This window comes from Haliotis cracherodii, unplaced genomic scaffold (genome assembly GCF_022045235.1).
Source record: "Haliotis cracherodii isolate W230 unplaced genomic scaffold, xgHalCrac1.p SCAF_7, whole genome shotgun sequence".
NCBI classification, from domain to species: Eukaryota; Metazoa; Mollusca; class Gastropoda; order Lepetellida; family Haliotidae; genus Haliotis; species Haliotis cracherodii.
In genome coordinates this window covers 51,311,448-51,334,244 of record NW_027266330.1, presented here as the reverse complement: position 1 = coordinate 51,334,244, position 22,797 = coordinate 51,311,448, and the positions used below count along the sequence as shown (strand labels likewise).

The 22,797-nt window shown below is 39.3% G+C and overlaps 1 protein-coding gene across 1 annotated transcript; it reads right to left on the bottom strand.

Annotated features, from left to right (window-relative positions):
- Positions 1 to 219: 219 nt before the first annotated feature.
- LOC139447373 (nuclear GTPase SLIP-GC-like) lies at positions 220 to 21,200 on the bottom strand. The gene is made up of 20 exons (XM_071228689.1): positions 21,139 to 21,200; positions 20,785 to 20,868; positions 14,982 to 15,210; positions 13,889 to 14,098; positions 12,993 to 13,184; positions 12,722 to 12,894; positions 12,237 to 12,348; positions 11,230 to 11,274; positions 10,685 to 10,798; positions 10,207 to 10,326; positions 9,616 to 9,780; positions 8,579 to 8,761; positions 7,698 to 7,870; positions 7,437 to 7,593; positions 6,864 to 6,947; positions 6,256 to 6,414; positions 5,319 to 5,427; positions 4,856 to 4,933; positions 3,741 to 3,826; positions 220 to 2,761 (listed from the first exon to the last, which is right to left on the bottom strand). The coding sequence occupies exons 1-20, from the start codon at positions 21,171 to 21,173 to the stop codon at positions 2,729 to 2,731; spliced, it is 2,541 nt and encodes an 846-aa protein (XP_071084790.1). The 5' UTR covers positions 21,174 to 21,200; the 3' UTR covers positions 220 to 2,728.
- Between the last annotated feature and the right edge of the window lie 1,597 nt (positions 21,201 to 22,797).

Sequence of the window (22,797 nt, the reverse complement as noted above, 5' to 3'; positions counted from 1 at the left end):
CCCTACCATCTGGATAGAATAGCCTACAATAGGGTCTGGTACTTTGATCCCTACCATCTGGATAGAATAGCCTACAATAAGGTCTGGTACTTTGATCTACCATCTAGGTAACATAGCCCACAATAGAGGCTGAACGTTTTTTTCATCCAACGAATAATACAAAGACGGATTTCTTTGAAACATAACAGAATATTTAATGTCTTGACAAAGTGTGTACAAAATACTGAATCTTCTCCAATCAATAATATCACATTTTAACAAAACAAAATACTCAAAATAGTTGCATATGTTTCATTCATGATGGACATGATGAGCATTGATCCACGCAATTGGAACAATATGTATCAACCACGTCAGCAGTTGGGATAAAATGACATGCATCAACCAAGCTTGTGAGTCTGACCACCCGATCCCGTTGGTCGTCTCTTCCGACATGCTGAAGCCTATGTACATGATCTATAAAACCTGCTTAAAAATAACAATAAATAATAAAGGAATGAAGATACACAATAGGGATAGAGCATGAATATTGAAGAAAACATAAAATATGTTCAGAACACTCTTACTAAATGTAAAATGTCATTTTGATGTAGTTGAGCAACGGCAAAAATGCTATTACCGTCACAGCACCAGTGAGAATATGGCATTCAAATATCTGATCCAGCATGTTTTACATCTGCATCAACTCCAACTGAAGCACATTTTGGAACCTCACCATATGCAAACAATACTGAACTGACGCTGATGTTGGTGTTATAACATCTTGAAAACGTGAGTGAGTATTGTTTTAAGCCGCTTTGAACAGCCATGTCACGGCGGGGGACACCAGAAATGGGCTTCACACATTGTACCCATGTCGGGAATCAAACCTGGGTCTTCGGCGTGACGAGCGAAAGCTTTAACCACTAGGCTACCAGACAGCCCCGCATCTTGAAAGCAGAAATGAAAATGTGATATCTTTCAAAAAAACTGTTTTATGTGGATCTAAATGTATTCAAAATTTAAACATTTGTGATATGCATTTTGGGGGGACTGTCATAATTTAACATTGAAAATTTAATAAAGAAAATTGAAGACAATTATACACACGTGTTGACATACGTGTTTTACGCCACTTTTAGCAATATTCCAGCAATATATCACGGCGGAGGACACCAGAAATGGGTTCACACATTGTACCCATGTCGGGAATAGAACCCGGGTCTTCGGTGTGACGAGCGAACGCTTTAACCACTAGGCTTTTCTTTTGATCTGTAACAAATAGTGAGTGAGTGAGTTGGGTTTATCGCCGCTTTTAACAGTATTCAATATCACGGCGTGTCAGCTTAATTTTGGAGGAGAGCCCGAAGTGATGCAGGTCTCAGACGTTTACCACTTCGGTAAAACCCATGAGTAAGGGTATGGTGCTGACAAACCTAGAAACATTATCGGGGAGAAACGGGATTCGAACCCACAATCAAGGGAGGTAACTCTGTACAGCGTATCGCGGCGCCTTAGACGACTGGGCCACCCGTGCCCCATGTAACAAATAACAATAACTATGCCCATATCTATTATGCGCCAAATCCATGCCTAAAAGCGTGCTGAAAACACTACAAATATTAAACCGGTCAATGAATCTTGGTGGATAGTACCCATTCCACTGCTGTGTGAACAAAGGCACATTTCAAACAATGCAACTTGCCTAAGGAGACACCACATGTGGTACATGTGCTTCAGTGTGGGGCAGGACCGAAGCCCTGGCAACTCTCAGGAGGCAAGCAGCTGAACGCGGTCACCTATCCAACTCCACTCCGAGGCCGACGTTGCTTACCTCCACCTGATTTGTGACGAGTGATGTGTCACCACCATCATTTTTAGCCATGTCTTCCGCGCAAATAATTGTATATCATTTACACAAAATCATGAACTCAGTCTTGAAGTACATCGATTCAAATTTAGTGGAATGTGGATTAAAAGTGAGCAGTTGAAAGTTTGATGTTGTGACCGCACAGTGTACGGTATGCCCACTATTGAGGTTTTTCAAGATTGCATGTGCCCTCACGCATTAGTTTATTATCGTTGCGCATGGGTCACGACCTTACCAAACAAACGCTGTCCACCTTCAGGAAATTATGAGCTGTTTGATACATCAAGATGTGAGCATGGTGACAAACATGTTGGAAAATCAATACTTTACGCTCTAATTTGTTTTGGATTGTCATAATGAACATATTCAGAAGGTAATAATGCACAGACCCGTGACGATTCCGGGGTAGAATAGGTCTTCAGCAACCCATACTTGCCGCAAAAGGCGACTATGCTTGTCCTGAAAGGCGACTAACGGGATCGGGTGGTCAGACTTGCTGACTTGATTGATACATGCCATCGATCCTAATTGCGTGGATCGATGCTCATGATGTCAATCACTGGATTGTCTGGTCCCCATTCAATTATTTTACAGACCGCCGTATATAGCTGGAGTAGAGTGCAGCGTTAAACAACAAACACACAAAATAATGCACATGTAAGAAAGAAATGCACACGTGTTGAAATAGTGTTACATAGTTGAAGAGGAATATGAATATTTCAAAAGAAACCAAGGATTAATAGCGCAGTAACTTCTATTATCTCATTGACAATGGAGCACCTGATATACATTAATCGAGGAGATCCATACATCTGTAAATCCTTCTGCTTTCAACGTATCTGATGCAGCCATGTCCATGTAGGCTAATGGCAATTGCATTTATTCCGGACCAGATTTATCAGGTTCTTCGCTCTGAAACATAATTATAAATTGACTTTCACTTCTGATTAGTTCATTGGAGAATGAACCTTTATACATTGAGGGCCAAACTAAATGTATATTGGAGCTTGAAAGGTTTTTTTCACAGATAATGTTGTCTAGTTATAGTCTGCAATGGGTCCTTCATAATTAAATTGCTTCGTTAATAAATTGTGGAAAACAACTGACACTGCTGAATGAAGATATTCACCAGGTATTAAAAACTCGTTCAGGTAGTTGTGTACATTCACTCAGAAAGGGGCATCCCCGTATTGCATATATTTATTAGCACTGAGGCTAATCGGTCAAACAGACACTGAATCTGTGACATCAATGCAAAACTGGTGAATACACACACACACACACACAGTCACACACACATAGTCACACATGTGTGTATGTGTGTGTGTGTGTGTGTGTGTGTGTTGAGTGTATCCCACACAGTCAACACATTGATCAGTGTGTCGGGAATAAAAAACACCAAATTTTGTGATATTCTCGTTTTACAAATGTGACAATGATGCACTGAGAAAGATAAAAGAAAGTTATTTTATTAATACTTTCAAACCAAAATAAAATGGCTTGAAATAATTGAATTATTTTATACAATCACATGTATTGTACATTTTACTGCCACTACAATACTTATTTCTGTATGTGTCGTACGCCTGCCCTATCGTCTTCCGCCTGTCTTGTTGTGACGTCACAAAGTTAAATTGCAATATGACGTCATACTATGTTAGAGTGCACTGTGACGTCAAAACAGTGTAACGGTATAACTGTACTCTTGAAAATAACATGCGTGAAACCGGTTGAGTAAATTATACAGCTCATCTTTGGACTTTTGTATTTTATCTATATATATATATGTGTGTGTATACTCTGCATTGTGATGGTGGACATTGAGGTGCTAGGAGTGGAATAAAATACATGTCCTCTTAAAAGGTGCGTCAATTTGGTAACGCATACGTACCAGTTTTACGAGTTTCGACCCTGGCACAGGGAAAGTTGGAATATCACCAGCTTGTCTCTTCAACGAACTGCTGCTCTGATGACAGTCTGATAAATATAAGCATCCTTAGAGAGTAATATAATTTCACCAGGACTATATTGTTCATCAATGTTTTCTAATGATATAGGTTTATAACGGTACATATAGTTCAATGAATGTGACCTGTAACTGTTACTGCAAACATTAGGATTTAGATCGTCCAGTTAAATTTAGCAAGAATTTTTTACATATTTCGGCTCACGTTCTTCAAATATTGTCGTCTACGATCTACATCTCTTTGGACTTTATACCTGGTATGATCCGGGGTAGAATAGGTCTTCAGCAACCCACATGTATTTTTGCTGCAAAAGGCGACTAAGCTTGTTGTAAGAGACGACTAACGTGATCGGGTGGTCAGGCTCACTGACTTGGTTGATGCATGTCATCTTATCCTAAATGCGCGGATCGATACTCATGAGGTCAATCACAGGATTGTCTTGTCCAGACTCAATTATTTACAGACCGGCGTCATATTGTTGGAATATTGCTGAGTGGGGCGTTAAACAACAAATAAATAAACAAAAAAAAACTTTGAACTTTAACCCTAGGTTACGCTGACATGGCATTATACACTTAATGTACTATTATCACACTCGTTTTGTTTTTGAACGATACCTTATTGAAGTCACAGTGTATCAACATATTGTTGGGGACAACACTTTAAGTAGCCTGTAATAACAGCCATACTGATAATCGCATTCCAACCTCTTGAACACATTCATTGGTTTTCCATTGGTTGCAGAGGAATGATGCTGAGCAATGATGCTCAGAGATGCAGACGCCGATGAGTGAGTGAGTATGGTTTTACGCCGTTTTTAGCAATATTCCAGCAATATCACGGCGGGGGGACACCAGAAATGGGCTTCAACCATTGTACCCATGGGAATTGAACCCGGGTCTTCGGCGTGATTAGCGAACGCTTTAACCACTAGGCTACCCGACCGCCCAAACGCCGATGACATCGGACAAGATGGCCATGAGATAAGCTCATTCGACACGATTTTCATGTCTCGCATTATTTATCCATTGTTACAAACCTGGTTCATGCAGACCGTTTTTGTACTTTGCAAAATCTTCATTGAGAGTTTGGCTCAAGCCCTCAGACTTTTCCAGAGCTGAAACAGAAAACAACACATGATGCTGACTCATGAAGCAGCAGAAGATTGGTTGGTTGGTTGGTTTGTTGTTTAACGCCGCACTCAGCAATATTCCTGCTATATGACGGCGGTCTGTAAATAATCGAGTCTGGACCAGACAATCCAGTGATTGATATCATGAGCAACGATCCACGCAATTGGGATCGATGACATGCATCAACCAAGTCAGCGAGCCTGACCATCCGATCCCGTTAGTTGCCTTTTACGACAAGCATTGTCGCCTTTTACGGCAAGCATGGGTTGCTGAAGACCTATTCTACCCCGGAATCTTCACGGGTAAGCAGCAGAAGAATTCGATCATCGCCATTATCTTCATAATGGCTTCTGCGTGTACAACACTTACTTTCCAAACAGATGGCTTCATCCTGTGTCAGCCACAGAGGCATTATCTGCTTCTCAGTGTCTTCAACAATGTCCTCCAGAATTTCCTTCGCTCCACTCATAAAACCATTCTGTAATTTGAAAACAATTAACTGCACATCTTGAGAGCATTCCTATCCACGTTCACCATTTAAAGGTTTGGCACGTAAACGAAAACGACTTGACACTTTACAAGTGAATATCCGGGTTGGAATAGCAATCCATGCTTGTCGTTAGAGGCAACTATGCTTGTCGTCAGAGGCGACTATCGGGTTCGGGGGTCAGGCTCAGTTGGTGCATGTCATCGTATCCCAATTGCGAAGGTCGATGCTCAAGATGTCAATCACTGGTCCAGACCCGATAATTTACCGATCGACGTCATAAAGCTAGGCCATTGCTGAGTGCGTCGTTAAACAAACACACAGTTTGGATGTAAGTGACACTTTAGGTGACTGTTGACTGCTGTTTATGACAGAGGTATTTAGCTACGACGTCGTATGTACTTAATGTTTGTAACGGGATCGGGTGGTCAGGTTCTCTGACTTGGTTGATGCATGTCATCTATCCCAATTGCGTGGACCGATGCGCATGACATTAATCACTGGATTGTCTGGCCCAGACTCGATTATTTACAGACCGCCGTCATATAGCTTGAACATTGCTGAGTGCGGCGTTAAACAACAAACCAACCAACCAATCACGGGCCGTGAAGATCCGGGCTAGAATAGTTCTTCAGCAACCCATGCTTGCCGTAAAAGGCGACTACGCTTGTCGTAAAAGGCGACTAACGGGATCGTGTGGTCAGACTTGATTATTTACAGACCGCCGTCATATAGCTGGAATATTGCTGAGTGGGGCGTTAAACAACAAACCAAACCAACCAAAATGTTTGTCACATGCAAAACGAGCTAATATGTCACCTTCAGTTGACCCAGAGACATTGTGATCTTTTCCTTGAGCTGCTGGAACATGTTACTCTTCAACTGGTCAGTGGTGCTTGCCATGATGTCTTTGATTCTGTTGAAAGCCCCGGGACCTTCTTGCTTCATACATGTCTCGTATGCGCTCTGCATTTGTTCCTTTGACAGAAATAGATTTAATCATAGATTATATATATTGACATACAATATAATATATGTAATTGATTAGATACGTTGAGACATTTAAGGACACCCCATTTACATAAAAAACAGAGGGTCCTGACGTTAAGCTTTAGTATATTTTACACTATTTCTTTATATTTGAGTGTGTGTTTGTCGTTTAACTCAGCAATATTGATGGCGACCTGAAAATAATCAAGTATGGACCAGACAATCTAGTGATTGATATGAGGAAAAGTACCCATGTCATCGGAGTACGATGACATCCAATCAGCCAAGCCACTGAGCCTGACAACACTATCGATTTGGTCGCCTGTTATAGATTGCAGGTAACCTGGTCTAACCTGATATCCCCATGGTTACTTACTTATACTTCTTCGTTCATAAAAAACGTATTTGCTAAATGGTAACCGCGAAGGTTATAATACCTGTACGAAGTCTGTAATCGTGTGCGTTACTTTTCTCTGTTGCCTGTCTATTGTTTTCTCCCAGAGTGAATCCAGTCTTGTTAACTGTGAACAGATGAGTATATATTTATGAAGACATTTGGCTACATATGAAATAGGCTATACATAACAACTATGTTATAATTATTATTGTCAACATCAACAATAAATAAATGAAACAAGGTCATGATAAAGACTGTTAAGAAACATAAATGTTGCTATTTCATTAAATCGACCTAAAGAGTCGGGAAGATCTGGGTAGAGAATAGGTCTTCAGCAACCCATTCTTGCCGTAAGAGGTGACTGTGCTTGCCGTAATTGGCGACTAACGGGCTCGGGTAGTCAGGCTCGCTGACATATTTGATGCATGTCATCGTATCCCAATTGCGTGCATCAATACTCATGATATCAATCACTGGATTGTCTGTTCCAGAATCGAATTTTTACACACCGCCGTCATATAGCTGGTATATTGTTGAGTGCAGCGTTATACAACAAACAAACTACAAATCATCGAACTAAAGAAATATATATTATAATACTTATATATCTTACTTTTCCAAGTGTATCTGTCTTCAACTGAGTCAGATCCTTTAGAAGTGTTGCGTCACTGTCACCAAGGGATTTCATGATGGCTTCTGTGAAGCGAGTTACGGCGATGGAGGCAGGTTCTTTTATTTTGCTTTTCACAGTTTCAATCCATGCCTGTTCACTGAAACAACATGTGTTTATGAAATGAGGATGATAGTTTCTTTTAGTGCAAGATTTAATAACCGATCGAATCATCTGTCTACGGCACATGTTGTCCACACTTACCTGAAACGAGGCGTCCATTCCTTCGAGAGAATCTTTACAAACGGACCTGCAAGTTCTTGATTCATATTAATGATGTAGCCAATCCCAGTTGCTCTAAAGATTCCAAATCGGCGCACAGTTGCCTTGTAGGTGTTGCTATGCAACCCTCCGTGTCCTCTCTGTCTCTTGTTTACCTTATTAAGGCATGTCACAATATTAAAGTTATGTCAAAGGTTTGAAACAAATATTACATGCTTTCATTGTATTTTAACTTATTCGTAAAGCAGCCACCTTCTACTAATACCATACCTGCTTTATGTTGCCTTTAAACTTTAGGTTTTAGTTTGGTTTGTTGTTTAACGCAGCACTCAGCAATATTCCAGCTATATGACGGCGGTCTGTAAATAATCCGAGTCTGGACCAGACAATCCAGTGATTAATATCACGAGCATCGATCCAGGCAATTGGGATCGATGACATGCATCAATCTAGTCAGCGAGCCTGACCACCCGATCTCGTTAGTCGCCTTTTACGACAAGCATAGTCACCTTTTACGGCAAGCATGGGTTGCTGAAGACCTATTCTACCCGGAATCTTCACGGGTTTTAAACTTTAGGATGAAATACAGTAACTGCATAAAGCAAATACAATACAGTGTTCTTCTGTGCAACTACATTCATGATATGACTTGCATTCCGAAAACTTTCACATATCAACATTTATTACTTTAACCATGTAAGATGTGTCTTCTGTAGATTAAATAAATATGACCAATGTGAAAACGTTTGCTTCATACATTTCCCTTTCATCACGACATGTATTGTGAATGGTTTATATATTTCATTTAGGTGTATTTTGTTTGATGTCGATAGCTCAGATACAAGAATGGTAAGCAGACCTACCGGTCTTGCCCACAATTCAACTGTGGGTTTTGCCCGTCTTATCGCTTCCTGTGTTGCTTCATCAAGAGTTGCATCCAGGACGGCAAACCATGACGACTGCAGGTGGGAGTCTAACTCATTTAGTATTAATTGTCCTTCATCTCGTAATGTGTCAAGATGACGTTTCAGCTCTTCCTTCAGGGCCTGAATTAAGAGATAAGATGTTTTTGTACTTATATTTACCTTGTCTGCTCGCCGTCCGTTTGACATCTATTGTTTCCAAAACCTATTGATAACATACTCGCTTCATCTTTGGCACAAGTGAATATTCGTGGACCTGAATCTAGTTCAAGTTGGTTTGGTTTGTTGATTTACGCCGCACTCAGCAATATTCCATCTATATGACGGCGGTCTGTAAATAATCGAGTCTGGACCAGACTATCCAGTGATTGACATCATGAGCATCTATCCACGCCATTGGGATCAATGACATCCATCAACCAAGTCAGCGAGCCTGACCACCCGATCCCGTTAGTCGCCTTTTACGACAGGCATAGTCGCCTATTACGGCAAGCGTGGGTTGCTGAAGATCTATTCTACCCCGGATCTTCACGGGTCGAATCTAGTTCAAGAGCCAGCTGAATCCATCGCTCACATTAAGGCTTTTTTGCTATATCACTACATATATGTCACCTTCGTGTGGGAGTAAATGTTGAAACTGACGTTTCACTTCTTTAGTGAAAACCAGGAGGATGGATACGGTGCTGACAAATCAAGATATCTGGAACTCGAACTCGAGATATGTTGAGCCTGGCACATCTAAGGAATTGAACTGTGTGACGAACTGCAGAGCCATAGACGGCAAGGGACGTCTTTGTCCTTCACACACATGACAAAAATGTGTCTCCATTTACTTGTTGTTGAGAACAAAGTTTTGGCCGTTTCTGTTGCGTGCTTCTGAATTTAGGCGACCTTTTTCGACCATAACTGCTGCCATGTAATATTTTTAATCACTTATAAGTAGTAGAATTATAGTATCACAGAATAGTATAACTAACCTTCCTTCCTCTTTTTGAATTGATCAGATACATCAGTATGCCATCTATGATTGCCTGGAAATCATTTTGCAGAGACATCCTGTGTTTTTTCTGCTTTTTCCAAACTAGCTCCCGCAGATAGGTTCTTAAACCAGGGATTTCGGTATCTTCTGTTGACAGAAACACCTGCAATAGTAGGGAAGTATAAAGCATTTTAACGAAACGCCTGTAATACAGAATTATAATCTCTATTGTCATGATGGTTTGAGTAAATGAGTTGGCCTTAATGTCACATTGTTTGACGCTCGAACAAAAGAATTTAGCATCTACGAATGAAAGAGAGGATTTGGGGGCAGGGGGAACACCACTAATGGACTTAACGCATTTTACCCATGTCGGGAATCGAACACTGTCCATCTTGTTTATTTACTGGTGAGTAAGGATAAGATAGATAGATAAAGAACTTCTATATTACAATTAGGAGTGACGTTTTTGACGTTGAGTGACGTTGGCGTAGGTCGCTCCTAATTGTAATAACGAAGTTGTTCATCCTTAAATCTTATCCTGACTACGTACTTCAACTTCTAAATGCCCCTTAAAGAAGTTACTCACTGGGGGCTTGTCGTCATCGTCGTCGTCACAAGTGAGAAGGTTGCTTAGATTGATATAGTCACTGGAACTGACACAAAACACCTTCAGGTCATGGGGGTAGTCTTGATCATGAGGAGAAGACTGGAATTAAATAGAATGAGTGGGTAAGGTTTTATGCGACTTTGAACAGAATTACAATTGTGAAGCTGTCTACGTTTGGGCACAATGGAAAGCTCAGCTGTCTTGTCATTAGTTTTCTTATACACGTGAACTAAAAGAGCATAAGTCCCCATGTAAGAGGATGGTAGAACCTCTCCTGGAATATCTGCATATAAGAATATATGTCTAATAGTTTATTTCTAATCTGCTCTTTTCGAGATGAACACAGTAGATAAGTCATTTTATACGTTGACCTAGGACAGGAATTCTTTCTTAAATTTTGTAATTAATGGCACTTTTGTGTCACAATTGATCTTCCTTTAATAATATTAATTCTCACCGAGCTTGATTTTTTAGGCAGAATATTATTCCTGACAAACTCGTTCCTTTTAACAGCACACGTTGATGTTTTCTCTCTCTTCAACTGGTCTTTTGCCGCATGAAGACGTTGTTGCTAAAATGATGTAATATCACCAACTTCTGTATGTATGAACTATTTCAACATAGCAATTCAAGTATCGTTTCTTTCTCTGGATTACATGAGATTACTTTCAACAAGAACGCAATTATATAATCATTGTCAGGTTTATGAGATGAAAACTAATAATGAATTTTACACAAACTGGAATGCAAAAGATTATTAAGAAACACAAACAGGGATTAGGATCCTTGCAGGTGAATAATTCACTTGCCTATGCATGTGTTGCCTGCATCGGTGATGCAGGATACGCTCACCTTTTCGCGAACACCTGGTGTCATCAGTATAGCGATTCATAAACACATGCTTATGATATGGTCGGCATCGTATAATGGAACGATTATGGATGCTTTGTTATTTTAATTTAAGAGTATAATTTTTATACAAATGAATGCAAAAAGACAAACCTGCTGGATAAGAGAGTTTTCTCCAGTTTCACTACTGCATCCCACCTGAAATTAACTCATTGTAGTTTGAAATATACATGAGCTTTACGAGATATATCGTATAATATCATGTTTTGTTTGTTTGTTTGTGTGTTTGTTTGTTTGTTTAACGCTGCACTCAGCAATATTCAAGCTATATGACGGCGGTCTGTAAATAATCGAGTTTGGACCAGACAATCCAGTGATTAATATCACGAGCATCGATCCAAGCAATTGGGATCGATGACATGCATCAACCTAGTCAGCGAGCCTGACCACCCGATCTCGTTAGTTGCCTTTTACGACAAGCATAGTCACCTTTTACAGCAAGCATGGGTTGCTGAAGACCTATTCTACCGCGGATCTTCACGGGTCTTATATCATGTATTAACACGATGTACCAATGTGGGAAATCGAACCCATTTCTTAGGCCTGACGGGCGTGCGAATAGTCTAGTTACATCGGACCAGGGTTTCACCAAGTGTTTAAAAAAGTAACCATTAAATAGCCATGTTTGCACATTGAGTAAGCGAGAATTCAAGTACACAACAAAATAGTTGAGTGCTTGCGTGTGTGCTTGCTTCCGTGCTTCGAAGACTTACTCACACTCAAATATTGGAAGAATGGCTTCTTGAGAGAAATATTTTCAATATATCTAGGACACAAAACCGCGGAACCTTGACTTAGTATTGAACAATTCAGTAAGATAAACTGAGCTTGAGATTTGGCGCCATTTTGTCATGTAGTTTGACGACTGCCTACTGCACAAACTAAACTTCCTTGGACTTCAGCTATGGACATAATGACGACAAAGAACGCTTGCATGTTGGACATTATATGTACTTATATATATTGCGTGGGAATACTTTAAGGTTACACATTTTGAAAGTTGTGTCAAACTGGTTGGTGGTAGTTAATGCGTTTGTGGGGAATTCTAGAAATGGCGGTGATTAAGTACATGTACCTGTAAAGACTTTTAAAGTTTTTACCTGTTTGTCCCTCTTTAAATCTGCTAACTTTTGTTGCAAGACTTGTTCCTCCTTCTTGTATCGCTGACCTTTGGCTGTCCACTCTGCTGCCTGTGGTAACTTCAGTGTTCTGCGAAAGAATATCCCCAATATGACACGAAGTCTACAAATACGTAAATCACTGAATGAGTGAGTGAGTTTGATTTGACGCTGCTTTAAATATTATGTCAGTAATATCATTTATGGGTAAGCCCAAACTGATGAGGGTATAATAATCTCCCATCGGAAATCGGATCGTGGTCTGTCTTAAGTTCTAACAAGAATAACGTTGTACCTCATAAGGGATGCAACATCCAAACATTTATAAAATGTATTTAATATATTTTAAACTACAGTCTATTTACTGGATGACATTAGAAAAATCAGTATGTTTTATCCCTAAATAATATACAAGAGACACCAAAACATAAGACTAATTTCAAAATGAATGATGTTCTACTTAACTGATGACCTCTGACGGTTTGACATCATCGGCTTGTGTACAGGCTACAACTGTCTTAGTGTGGTCCATCAACAGCTGACGAAATAGTTTGTCCCCTAAAGTATGCTTGACTGTTTTGCTGTCAACAGCTCTCTGAATTTTCGTAACGACCAGCAGCACATCACAGGTTTGCATGTACTGCAAGAAGGCAATGTCATAATATGTATAAAATATACAATATACAAATTTGTCTGAAGACGTGGTAGTCACATTACACACACATCTGCGTTCCCTACCTTTCTGGCAACATTTTCTCTTGCTGGGTTTGAATCTCCGACTCCAGGGAGGTCAACCAAGTTAACGCCGCTCCAACATAGGCCTGAACCTGGTACTTTCAGAACCACTTTTTTCACTATTGGCCAGAAGTGACGTTTATCAACTGGATGTGTCTCAGTGAATGTGCTGATCTTGTCCTGTAGGTCTCTTGCCTAAACATATCATACAAGTACTGTAAGTATTCGAGTGTTTTGTGTGCATATCTATAACGAGTTTATCCTTATGGACCCGGACAACTGCCCGAACACAACTTTAGCAATGCTGGAAATTGTTGATCCAGATTGAAGACTACATTGCGTTGGTAAACACGTCGTTCACGTTCGTCTCATAGATGTCCAGTGGGGTTGCAATTAGGTCTTAACAAGTCATATATCTCATCACTATCACTGAAACTACAAGTTATTGTTCCACTACATACTGCTTGTAGCGCTTTGGCCATTCGAGAAATAATCTTGATTCGTAACATTTCGGTGGGATTAATTCTTTGTATACTCTGAATGATCATTTCAATTAATCCTATAACGTTTTGTCTGACGGCCTGTAACATGCAATGGCATCTCCTGTTCACCTATGCAAAATTAGATAACCTTAGACCACTTATTGATTTTTTTCAGATTTTTAGCAACCCGTCGTACATTTGTACCTCTCCTCGACCTTGTCATGCCTACTTTCTGCCCTTTTTGACTACTGTAACATTAACAGAAAACAACATATGTCCCTCATTCCCCTTCATAACACAGATATGCATTTGAAAGCGACATGTGAAAACGACATGAACTGTTCCTCGTGTGCTCCCGTTGTTGTCATAAATTGCCCTTTTTCTATACTCATTTTCAGGACCTAAAAGGATACTCACATTTGAGGCACGCATTTTCATCACAGTACCAAGCTGTTCAAGTATGTCTCTATTACGTTCTAGGTGGATACCAAGGTCCTTAGATTCAAAGTCACCATACACTGCAGCAACCTTTGCATGAGCTGCATCGCACACACCAGTATCCTCATCGTTTTCACTATCGCTCTGTTCCTGGTCACGCTTTAAGACATTGAGTTCTGTCTTCCAGTCCTAAATCAATCAAGAATTAAATCAATCGTTGATTAAAATACTGATGAAACTTGGTTGTTTGTATATTATGTTGTAGTTTAATGATACATGCTAACATTATTTGAATTCCTTCCTGTTGTTTTAGAAACTACATTTAATCTGACACAATGTTCACGAATCGCCATAAAGAAAAGATAAGCATTAAATCCGATAATTAAACCCGCACATGCGGACAACCCACAATTAACGACAGGCCAAGTACACTACGTAATTGCACTAAATATCCACATCTATTCACTACATCTAAAACAAACGCTTTACACAAATAAAGTCAAAAGAATCATTCTACTCCCGTGTGTGTCATACTGCTTTCAGAAACGAGTGTAGGTTTCTTGCATTTCTAGAGCCAGAGCGAGGGTAGTACACGAGTTACCTATTATTTCTTAATCCTTATGAGCTCCCCTTTTGAAAGAATGCACTGATCACGACCACCGATTTAGCAAACCACAATGAATAATAATTGTCGAATGACGTCAACAGTCTTCAGCTATGTTGCCGTTTCTTACGTGGTGTAATTCCATACTTCACAATAACATTCGAGTGACGACAACAATGTCGTACGGATGATGTAAACAATATACTGGTGCGCTTGATATTTGCCCTAGGGAACATTCATGTATGATATTTATTAACTCTGTTATTTCTAACCTGTTGGTTAGAAGTGATGTTATTCCACATGCTACATACGTACTGCATATCAAAATTCAAAATGACCCATGCATGAATTGCCGGACAATAGATAAAACGGATAACTTTCATAGGCATTCTTTGTCCATTATTGTCGACAGACGGACAGATGAGGTTCATTTTAGTAAGGTGAGCTACACGGTTAAGTGTCTGATACCTCTGCAGTGAGAAACGCAATGTCCGCTTCAAAATTAGAGCTTGTTTTGTTTTCTTCTATTTTAATGACCACCGATGTACATGCTCTTCCCATTCCAGCCGTAGGCAACAGGGACGGCTGATCCAACAGGGCGTTCAACAGGGAGGACTTGCCTGACCCAGTGTCTCCATATACAGCTACTGTAATTTCTGGAGGATCACCATGTTGCCTTATCTTCTCAAGGTCTTTTCTTAACAAATGTTTACAGAGAAAATTAAAACAGTGAGGAGAAAAATGTAATATTATAATGCATGTAAGGTAATAAGCCATTTTCCAATTTCGCGAAATAAGTCCGTTTATAGTGACATCACTTTACATAACAACGTGACGGCGGGCAATCCGTCAATACAAACCGCTGTCAAACTTCTGACGTGCATGACAGTTTATCGACCGCTATTCGAATGTTTACGAAAAGAGGAGACGAAGATGCCTCGACACCACGGTTGCTATGGCTTGTGTAAGTCAGATAACAGGTAGACCGCCTCCGTGGTCTAGTGGCAGAGCGTCCGTCCGGAGAGCGGAAGGTCCGGGTTTCGATCCGCGGACGCGTCATACCAAAAGATGTTAAAAGATGGTATTTGTTGTTACCTTGTCTGGCGCTCGGCATTAAGGGGCTAAAACAAGGACTGGTCGGCACGGTGTCAGTATACTGCGTCTGAGTGGGGTATTCATGTTAAGCTGTGGCATGGTATCTCAGTGGGCAAGCACTATAAATCGCCATCAGTCCGGACTAGTACCCGCAGCCACACACACACGCGCGTGCGTCGCTATATAAGTGCAATATTATTGGACGTGAATTAAACCCCATTTCACCTCACCAGATAACAGGTACAAAGATCGCCAAGAGATGTAAAATGTCAACGTGATAAATATTTGAGGTGAAGGCCTGTGGTTTTGATTTATTTTATTGCGAAAACTCAAATTGATTAGGCACTTGTGACACACTTCCGAGGACTTCTACGTAAATTTCATTACATAGTAATATGTGAATAATGATAGAGCAGAATAAATGTTCAGTGCACAGAAATTACACAAGTTATGAGAAAAACACACACACACACATATATACGGTATTATACACAAACACACATACATACATACACGTACGCATATATATACAAGCGTGAACATACATACATGAGATACATATATATTTTTTTAATACAATGTCACGTTTGTTAAAAATATTTAATATATTTATATAGTACGAGAGTAGTTGAAAATGATGGACATTTTAAATTTAAGTAATATATAGAATTTATGCTTATTTCTCTACGTATTTTACTGTCAAACCATCTTTTGGCCTTATTGTAACATCACAGCTTGGTATGCATACGCCTATAAGGTTTTTAAATGTGGACAGAAAAATACAACATATTACATCAATAGGCTCGCATTAAACAAGCGCATCCAATCATTTGATTCAATCAATTCAGGTAATTTAACACAATCACCATTTTTTTATAAATCTTGTTTTTAGATCAATGCAGTTTGCGCAACACAACAACCCCATGTTGTCACTGAAACCGTGCTGAAGTCGACAACACTCGACTCAAAATAATTACAATCGTCACTGATAACAAACAATAGGTTCAAGCAGAGTTTGTGAATGCTGCGTGACGCGTATCGGCTCTCCGATTGCATAAAGTAAACTGTTCTTCACTAAAATATCGTGCAAATAATGAAGGTTGCTGTTAAGTAAACCTTCGTTAAAACCACTGTTACAAAATAGTTACAAATGAGTGCTCTAGTCGCTCCCAATACTACACAGGGGTGTTAGGTGGTCTGTACCACGCACATACTAATACTCTCTTCCGAGGCAAAAAAGCCTCGAAACACATATTTTCGAAATTGTATGATTCTAAAAGTCTAACAGTGCCGAGAAATATATAATTATACCACCACTAAACAATTCCTGTCCCTCATGGGGGGAATGCTAAAGGTCTATTTTCAGATCATTTGTGTTTACAGAATCATCCAGATGTGTCTCTGTAAAACATATCAAGTCATATTGAGAGATTTGATCAGAAATACGAAGCAATGTATATCGTAGACGTCTTACATTTAAGTGTTTCCTTATTGTGCGAACTTACTGAAACAGGACCAGGCTGTTGCTCAACATCTCCAACAAAATGAGAAGTAAGATGAGGTTTGGTATAATAACTTCTTTGATGGGCATTTAGAAGTTAGAGTACTAAGTAAGGATACAATTTATGGATGAACAACTTCTTTATTACAATTAAGAGTTCACACGCATGTATAAATATGAGTAATAAAGAAGTTGTTCATCCATAAATCGTATCCTTACTCAGATTGGTGTAATGTTGGAGTAAGTGAAAGAGTGTGCCGAACAGAGATATATTTGAACAAGACTACAGTTGATAAATATGTTCACAACATTGATGAATAACCAACTAAAGTAGGCAGTAGATTATTGATTGATAATGTGGAATTTTCCCTTTCTTAGTTCAGTTGAATAACATTTGTTGTTATGCAAACATATCGATGCTCTGTTCGCACTCAAATCGGTCATTTGCTAAAATAGGAAATAGCATTATCCAGGCAAGGGCATCGACAGGTTTGCTATAGATTGCTTTATGTAAATTTGAGTTATTTTGTCTTTTCAATGTATGAATCATATACCAGATACAGTATCTCAAAGTGTTATAATTAAAACATGTAGCAGTAGAACACCATTGTACCACTAAATACATGCGTAAATGAAAGGTATTTACATGCATAGAGGTTATCACGCGAGTGTGTTTGGGGATGGTAAATATCCTGCATTAGGAATAAAGATTGTATTTAGCGAGCCTTGGCGAGCTAAATACATAGTGTTTATTCCTAATACAGGATATTTACCATCCCAAAACACACAAGCGTGATAACCTCTTTATCATATAATGTTCTTCAATTCTGTGCTTCAAAATCGCTTCCCCTCACTCACAAACATTACCTAAACATTGCGAGTTTTCCTGGAATGCGCGCATTGATATTTATTACGTCACAGGGTAGGTGATGTGTCAGTCGGACAGTGACAGTAGCCAATATAGTTCAAACTGAAATCTGTTTCTTATACAGTGGCGAAGCAACATATACGCAAAACAACAATTGTTTTTACTTGCCTTTCGCGACAATCCATCGGTCTGTCCGCTAGAGTAACTGCCCTTTGTCAAAGGGAAGCTACTCTAACCCTAGTCTATGAGACATCACGGCCAGTGATTGTTCACAGTCGGCCTGGTCTGTCATAACGTTAAGAAGTGTAGTCAGATGTATACACAGCGCCAAAACGAAACAAGGTAACAATTCATACATATTTCGCTTAAACCCAACTATTTTTATTTGTGGAAAAGGTTTCAAGCCGCAGAGGTCTACAAGCACAGATATGGCTACTGATCCCGCTTGGCTAGGCCTAGTGCCCTCGCAAAAAAATTTCGAAATTTATATCTCCAAAGTTGCCTAAACTTATAAAATGCCTTAGTTACGTCGCAGTTCGACACTGACTTTCAGTATATAAGACTGTTTTTTTTAATAATTGTATCAATTATACCTGTAGTTTATCCGGATTCACGATGGTTAATTCTGACTCGATCGCCGTATGACAAGTGCGACGCCATGTTTGTTTATAAACACTGAAAGTAGTCCCTACTTGACCTTTGATATTTGCATCTCTATCCGCATATGACCCCAACGGATATAGTTTTTTATCCGTTGGCTTTATCCTGCCGAGAAACCTACCCATTATATGATAAAATGAATTACTTGTGTGTGTGTATACAGTACATGAGTGAGTGTGATGAAATATATAGTAGCAGACAATCTAAATGAAATGAAGTGTTGTGGTACACATATGCTTGTAGTCTGCATTATGACTAAATGTGTCAATAAACGCAATGATATACGAGAGTCCAATGTATGGACACTGGGTGTTTGTGTTGTAGTCAACACATATAACTGTGATGGAATAATGACACTAGTAATACAAACGAATGATACAGGTTTTTTATCGATCTCAAGCTCATTAAAATCAGACTTTAGTACTCGCTACCGCTAAACAAAGATCTGAAGACATCCCATTAGGGGTCACGTCAGAACGACCTTTCATCCGACCAATCAGAGCGTTTCTTACGAGATTATAAAAGTGACAGTCGGAATGTGATTTCTAATCATGCAACCTCGAAAACTTTAACACGGTGTATTCCGAACGATAGTTACGGGTCCAACGACTGAATCAATACAATCTATACCATCTATTAGCCATACCAGAAGGTTCTTTTGTTCAGGTTTCAAATTTGTAATTGAGAATTTATCAAAATATGTTTTGAAGCGTAGTCGCCAGTTTGCCATTAGTGCCGTAAAGTACGAGAAAGCTGCCTACTGATTGGTCATTCCATTGGTCGGTCGAAGTTCGCGCAAGGTCGTTCTGACATGACCCGTAATGGGATGTCCTTAGATCTTTGTTGAGCAGTAGCGAGAACTAACATCTGATTTTAATGGGATTGTATCGATCTCGATCTCTTGATATCCAGTTATACATATTATTGCAACTTTTGGATCTCACAAGTAACATTAATTGTATATGGATGTGATATCTTTGTTTTGTTCTTGATTTGAGTTCTAACTATTTTACAGTTGTTCGATATCAGTTGTGTTTGTAATCATCAATCGCTTTCCACCTTTTTCGTTGCAAGCAAATATTCTACCATCAGGGGTCCAAAATGAATACAATAAAGTGTCCTTGTTTAGATTTGGAAGTAGTTTCACCAAGTCATGGCGATATTTTCTGAGGTGCCCATTACAAATCAAATATTCTTGAGTGACCCTTTAGTTTCTTTTTTTGCCGTGTAGACCTGGTTTTTGGTGTTGTGAGCAACAAACTTAACAAAGACCTGTTGGGCCATTTACGATCTTGCCGATAACATGCAAGCAATCAATATCTACATCAGCGAACAAGCAACAGTCTTGAGAGAGATCTAGACATGTAGACGCGAAGCTTTCTTCTGTGAAAATCGAGGCTTAACTGGGTGACACATTATTCCAATGTCCTTGTAAAAGGTAAGGGTCACAGTTTTTTTTAAGCTCTGAGAGTGTTTGATGCGTGTACCTTACATTAGAAACATCCGATAAATCAGGGTTGACAGGCAAATCCATGCTGGCAACACACTCGCACATAGTGACAAATTCGTGACGAGTGTCCCCTGTAAAAGTCACGCAACGATCCTCTAAATACACCTTCAACTGTGGTACGGTCTTAGATGAGAACATAGTTGAAATTTTCTTGAAATCACAAACGTAGAACATGAAAAAACAATATCGTCTGTCGACAAACGATGTCAGATCGGTAATCTGACAGCTCTTTTCATATGTTGTCAAGCCCGCGATCACGTGTCTTAAGGGGCAGATAACTCTAAGCCTGAAAACTGGAAAATGGCTTAATCAGAACACTCCAGTAATGTGTGGATTTACCATATGACTTATCTTTATCAGCAACTCTAAAAGATCACGTAATATAACAATCATTACTAACAACAACTCATCACTTATTCAATGAAAACAATGAGATATAGCCATACCGTAACGTTAATACCGTCGGCCATTTTGACGTCGTATATGTTTATACAATAACATCACTTGTTCCTAATGGTATAGCTTTATACTCCCATACTAAAACACAAATGAGTATAATTCAGTGAAGGTTTCTTGTTGTGACACACTCACTCACTCACTGTCTAAAAACAAGGTATTTTTGAGGACTGAGCAATACCTTGCCTTCTGTACAATTGTACAGTCTCCTTCTCTGTTTTCCTCAGATGTTGCGTTTCCAAGTAAATGCAAGATCTCCTCACATCTAAACAGAAACTGTATTTACACAGTACATTGACACCAATGTGCTCCTGGAAATGAAGGTTAATGATGTTCACATTTGGCTCAAGCGAGTATCCATGTGACATATTATGCAATTAGGTGTGGACATGAGAGGTTAGATACTAACAGATTATATAGAGCTTATACTTTGTTACTATTCAACATTTGCTAACATTTATGAGAACTAAATGTAGGACGATAATTTAATGTGTACGATTTACAGACGTTATATTTGTTTGGACGCGAGACTTACCGGGAGATGTGAGCACTCGACACAGGGGTGTTCATAATGCCAGGTCTGTCCAAGAGTTTACAAATCTGAAAGAAGCACTTACACGTCAAGAATACCTGTACGTACCAGGTCATGAGTGAAGTTTTCTTGTGTTACTCCTGACGATGAAAGTTTAAACTTTGCTTACTTTGAGAAAGATATACCTGATAAAACGATTTATACCCTCATGTGTTTCCGTATCGTAAATATTGTATATGCAGTGTATATGCAGTATGATCACAATAGGCCACCTGTGTGTTTTGTTTATATTCATAAAATATTTACGATGCAAAACCACGTTCAACTAATATTCTGCGGGATAGTTAAGCTTTAGCATTTATACATCTACAAACATGCATGTTGTATGAACGTTATTGCATACATAGACGGAATTACGCTCATTCTTGTTATATAGCATACAAAGTCACGAGCTTCGTAAAAGTGGTATCTAACGAGAACGAGTGTTGTACAATGTTTATTACCCGCGTTAAATATGTGAGTGAGTGAGTGAGTGTGTTGGGTTTAACGCCGCTTTTAACATTATTCTAGTTATATCACGGCGTGTCAGCTTAATGTGAGAGGAAAGCCCGAAGTGATGCAGGTCTCAGACGTTTACTACTTCGGTGAAACCCACGAGCACGGGTATTGTGCTGACAAACCTAGAAACATAAACGGGGCGAACCGGGATTCGAACCCACAATCATAGGTTTCTGGCGTGCCCAAGGGACGCAACTCTGCACAGCGAATCGCGGCTCCTTAGACGACTGGGCCATCCGAGCCCCCACGTTAAATATGTTCTCAAGTGTATACATATAGTGTAATATATAGGGGATTAACCACTGTGTTCGGTAACAACCGAACACAGTGGTTAATCCTTTTTCTCCCATAACAATACGCCATAAAATGTCGAGCTCGTAGTTGAAGATTTCCTGTGTTCAGTAACCACTCGGGATTCCCCCGAGCCTCGTTTTCAAATATGCCCAGTAATACAACTGCACCGAAAACAAGTAAATAGGCTCTAGCGACGACAACCCACAGGAGTCTTCCCGTGACAGGCAAGGCACTTGTTCGCATTCATGTTACGGGCTTTGTTAATTATCAAAAGATGATGGGAGTAACGTTTTGAGAATTATTAATGTGACTTGATATCTATAAATGGTTTTGGATTAGAGTCTACCCGGCCAATAACTATTTGTATTCATCTCGTCGCGACTATCAGTCCCAATGCGCAACACTAAATAGGTCCACCTTTGAGTGTATGTAAACACGTCATACGTTTATTTGTCCGCTGAAAACTAATGTTATAAACCCAAATAAGAGGAAATTAAATAATTTTTGTTGTTGTAAAATATTGATAACGAAAAACAAGGGCTCAAGGAACTGTCAGCAGGATTGATCAGGCTAGATTCTATAAATACCAACTCAGGCAACTGATCAGCTGATTACTGCTAGGTGAATCTTCTCAACTCCATGAAAGAATTGAAATATTTGTAAACGAATTTTGCTCTTTAGACTAATTTTACAGTGAATAATTCAATATTTGACTTTTGAACATACTATTTACCATTATAACACCAAAAATGTTACTAAATGAATTGTCTAATTTTCCCACATTTGAGAATGACAAGAAACAATGAATTT